The 3526-nt window shown below is 53.9% G+C and overlaps 2 protein-coding genes across 2 annotated transcripts in view; one reads left to right on the forward strand and one right to left on the reverse strand.

The window, feature by feature from the left end:
- The window catches only part of GUITHDRAFT_144876 (hypothetical protein), a gene marked incomplete at both ends in the record, with an annotated part of 4597 nt that extends 3733 nt beyond the window's left edge, over nt 1-864 (forward strand). The window contains 4 exons of the mRNA XM_005824522.1: nt 54-149; nt 339-417; nt 464-519; nt 805-864. Of these exons, the coding sequence (XP_005824579.1) occupies nt 54-149; nt 339-417; nt 464-519; nt 805-864 (291 nt within the window). The remainder of the gene's footprint in view (nt 1-53; nt 150-338; nt 418-463; nt 520-804) is intronic.
- Nucleotides 865-1444: 580 nt separating this feature from the next.
- Nucleotides 1445-3314, reverse strand: GUITHDRAFT_59847 (hypothetical protein; the record flags this gene model as incomplete). Its single annotated transcript, XM_005824523.1, has 6 exons — nt 1445-1495; nt 1809-1877; nt 1986-2096; nt 2145-2228; nt 2438-2500; nt 2859-3314. Coding segments are annotated over 6 exons (834 nt in total), but the record flags the coding sequence as incomplete, so codon positions are not given.
- Nucleotides 3315-3526: the final 212 nt, after the last annotated feature.

Raw genomic sequence — 3526 nt, forward strand, 5'->3', positions numbered from 1 at the left:
CCTCCTCTCTCCTCCTCCTCCGGTTATTGGAATACCTTCTCTCATGCTCACAGTCATTCAGGTTTGTCGCCCTCCCCTCCTCCACCTTCGACTGGACTCGACGAGATGGGGTGAAAGAGATCCCAATCGAATCTCGAAACGAGAACGAGGTCTCCTCCTCCTCCTCTTCCTCCTCCTCTTCCTCCTCCTCTTCCTCCTCCTCTTCCTCCTCCTCGTTTTTCTTTTTCCCCAATCTCCACCATTGGTCTTCGTTCTCGTCCTCATCTCCTGCCATTTCCTCCCTCCCCTTCCTCCTCTTCTACCGCGGCCTCTCTCTCCCTCCTGCTGACTTCCTTCAGGTCAAATTCATCCAGGGGCTGCACCAAGAAAGCGGCAAAGTCCTCGAAGTCCTCCTCTGCCCAGCTGAGAGTCCAGCTGGTATTCCACCTGTCGTCTCACCTGCTCTCACTGATGCTGGTTTCAGCCAACTATGCCTTCGACGTGACTCCTGCTCGACTGCTGTCGGGCTTGATCACCGAGGTGAGAAGAGGGAGAGAGGAGGAAGGAGGAGGAGAAGGAGGGGAAGGAGGAGAAGGAGTGGGGGGGAGAAAGCATGAGGAGGAGGAGGAGGAGGAGGAGGAGGAGGAGGAGTAAGAGGAGCAAGGAGGAAAAGAAGGAGGAGGAGGCGGAAGCGGTGGAGGAGGAGGAGGAGGAGATGGGGGAGGAGGAATGTTGTTGGAGGGCAAATCAGATTTTCTGGATGGAAATCAGAATGGCGGGAGGAGGAGCAGGAGAGAGGGGAGAAGATGATTTGATTTCTCGCAGCGTGGAGTTTGCCGTGCAGAGGAGCAAAGTATTCTTGAGCTCTTTCCTGAGAAGAAATGAATGGAAGGAGTGCTTCATCACAGACTGTTACTTGTTTCTACCTCTCTATACAACATATATTCGGCCTTTCTCAAATGACATGGCGTTACATTCTCCTTACATGACAAATGTTCTTGTCATGACATCTACTTTGCTCTTTCCTTGACCCACCCACGTCGTCATGCTCTTCAAACTTGCTAGAATCTCGTCCTCTGTCTTGATCTTGACCTCAAATTTGCTTCGCTAATACACATGTGAGAGGAAACAAGAAGGCGGGAAGGGAGGATGGGAAGAGGGAAAGGGAGTAGAATGCGCACGAGGAGGAGGAGGAGACAAAAGGGAGAAGGTGGACGAAAAGTAGAGAGATGCATCCGAGGGGGAGAGGTTGCAAGATTAGGACAGGAGGGAAACAAGGAGAGGAGGGAGGAGGGGGTGAAAGACGAAGGATGGGGGAGTAGCAGCAGGTGGAGGGTTGTTGTTGTGGTGGTGGAGGAGGAGAATGGAAGAAACGAGCAACAAGAAGTTTGAGGTAGAGGGAAGGTCTTACTGGAGGGAGGAGGGAGGAGACGTTGATGATGTCAGTCTCCTCAAAGGACTTGGTCCACGGGTGCGCGAGAGCATCAGCAGCAGAAATTCTCTTGCTTGGAGCAATCTGAATGCAGTTGAGAGAGGAGAGAGGAGAGAGGAGAGAGGAGAGAGGAGAGAGGAGAGAGGAGAGAGGAGAGAGGAGAGAGGAGAGAGGAGAGAGGAGAGAGGAGAGAGGAGAGAGGAGAGAGGAGAGAGGAGAGAGGAGAGAGGAGAGAGGAGAGAGGAGAGAGGAGAGAGGAGAGAGGAGAGCAGGGAAGGAAAGGGGAGGGAACGAGGGAAGGGAAGGGAAGGGAAGGGAAGGGAATGCAGGAGGGCAGAGGCGGGAGAAGGGGAGGAGGAGGTTTAGGGGAGGGGAGGGAAAAGGAGGAGCAGAAAACCTCGAGCAATTTCGAGAGGAGGTCGAGAAGCGATGGAGGGGCAGAGCAGAACAACAAGTTGAAGTTCTTCTGTAAGGAGAGAAGAAAAATCAAAAAAGGTTTTCCTGATAATGTTTATGAGGATGTTTATGATGATGACGATGATGATGATGATGAGAGGAAATCGAATCAGCTCACCTTTGGCATGTGCGAGAAAGCAATCTTATCATAATCAGGAAGTTGTACAACTTGGGGCCAATCTTCCATCCAGACGTCGGGAGTTCCCAAGACATGAAAGATTTTGTACATCTCAACAGACCTCTCAGATTTTGATGTTGGGCAGTGCAAACCGTTTACCTGATCGATGTCGGTCTCTCCGGGGAACAGAGGAGACAGGTTGAAGAGCTCTGCAATGATGCAGCCAGCAGACCAGATGTCGACCTGTGCAAAGCATCATGAACATCGTCAACTCACGTATCATCATCTTCTCGTTCCTGTCGTTCGTCTTGTTCATCTTCTCTATCATCATCAAGACATCATCATCATCATCATCATCATCATCATCATCATCATCATCATCATCATCGTCATCGTTTCCCATCACTACTCTTATACTCGTTTCCTTCGCTTCCACTTCCTCCTCCCATCACCTCTTTCCCGTACGTGTTGGCGGCATACAACATCTCTGGCGCCCTGTACCATCTCGTGGCAGCCTGCAGATAGTCAACGTGAAGGTGCAGAGAGGAATGACAGAAGGGCGGCAAGAAAGTTATGAAGCAGGGAGACAAGGAGAGGAGAGGAGAGGAGAGGAGAGGAGAGGAGAGGAGAGGAGAGGAGAGGAGAGGAGAGGAGAGGAGAGGAGAGACTGGAAGGAAGGAGAGGAGCGTAGAGGCGAGGAGCGTAGAGGAGCGGAGCGGAGGGGAGCGGAGCAGAGAGGAGAGGAGAGGAGGGGAGGGAGGGGAGCGGAGAGGCGAGGAGCGTAGAGGAGAGGAGAGGAGAGGAGAGGAGAGGAGAGGAGAGGAGAGAATAGGAGACGATATGATATGATATGAGTTGGGATGAGATGCTTACCTGGAAAGAGTATCCTTCTCCTGCCTTGGCCATCAGTCTCGCAAGACCGAAGTCCCCGAGCTTCACGACGCCATGCTGGCTGACGAGGACGTTCCCTGGCTTGAGATCGCGATGGAGGAGGTCGAGAGAGTGAAGATGTGCCAACCCTCCCAGCATGCCCTTGCTCAGCCTCCACTGGAGGAGGAGAGGAAGGGGCTGCTGCTGACGGCTGATCACGTCATGCAGCGAGCATCGCATGCACTCCATGACAAGTACGACGGTGGCGCCATGCACGATCACGTCCAGGAGCCGAACGACATTGTGATGCTCGCCATGCTGCATGGCCTTTATTTCGCGCCATATCCCCACAGACAGTCCCTCCTCTCCTCTCCTCACTGGGACTTTCTTGAGCGCTACCTGCTGTCCATCGCGCTTGTCCTGAGCTCTGTAGACCTCCCCGAACGACCCCCCGCCCACTCGTTCATGCACGACAAACTGATTCATGGCAGAGCATGGAGGGGAGGATTGGTGGAAGCAGGGGGAGAGGGAGAGAGGAGAGGGAGAAAGGACGGAGAGGAGGTAGCTGTGCTGTGAAGAGGAGGGAGGGGAGGGGAGGGGAGGGGAGGGGAGGGGAGGGGAGGGGAGGGGAGGGGAAGGGGGAGGGGAGGGTAGGGGAGGGAGGACGGGTT

The sequence above is a fragment of the Guillardia theta genome, assembly GCF_000315625.1.
Source record: "Guillardia theta CCMP2712 unplaced genomic scaffold GUITHscaffold_93, whole genome shotgun sequence".
NCBI classification, from domain to species: Eukaryota; class Cryptophyceae; order Pyrenomonadales; family Geminigeraceae; genus Guillardia; species Guillardia theta.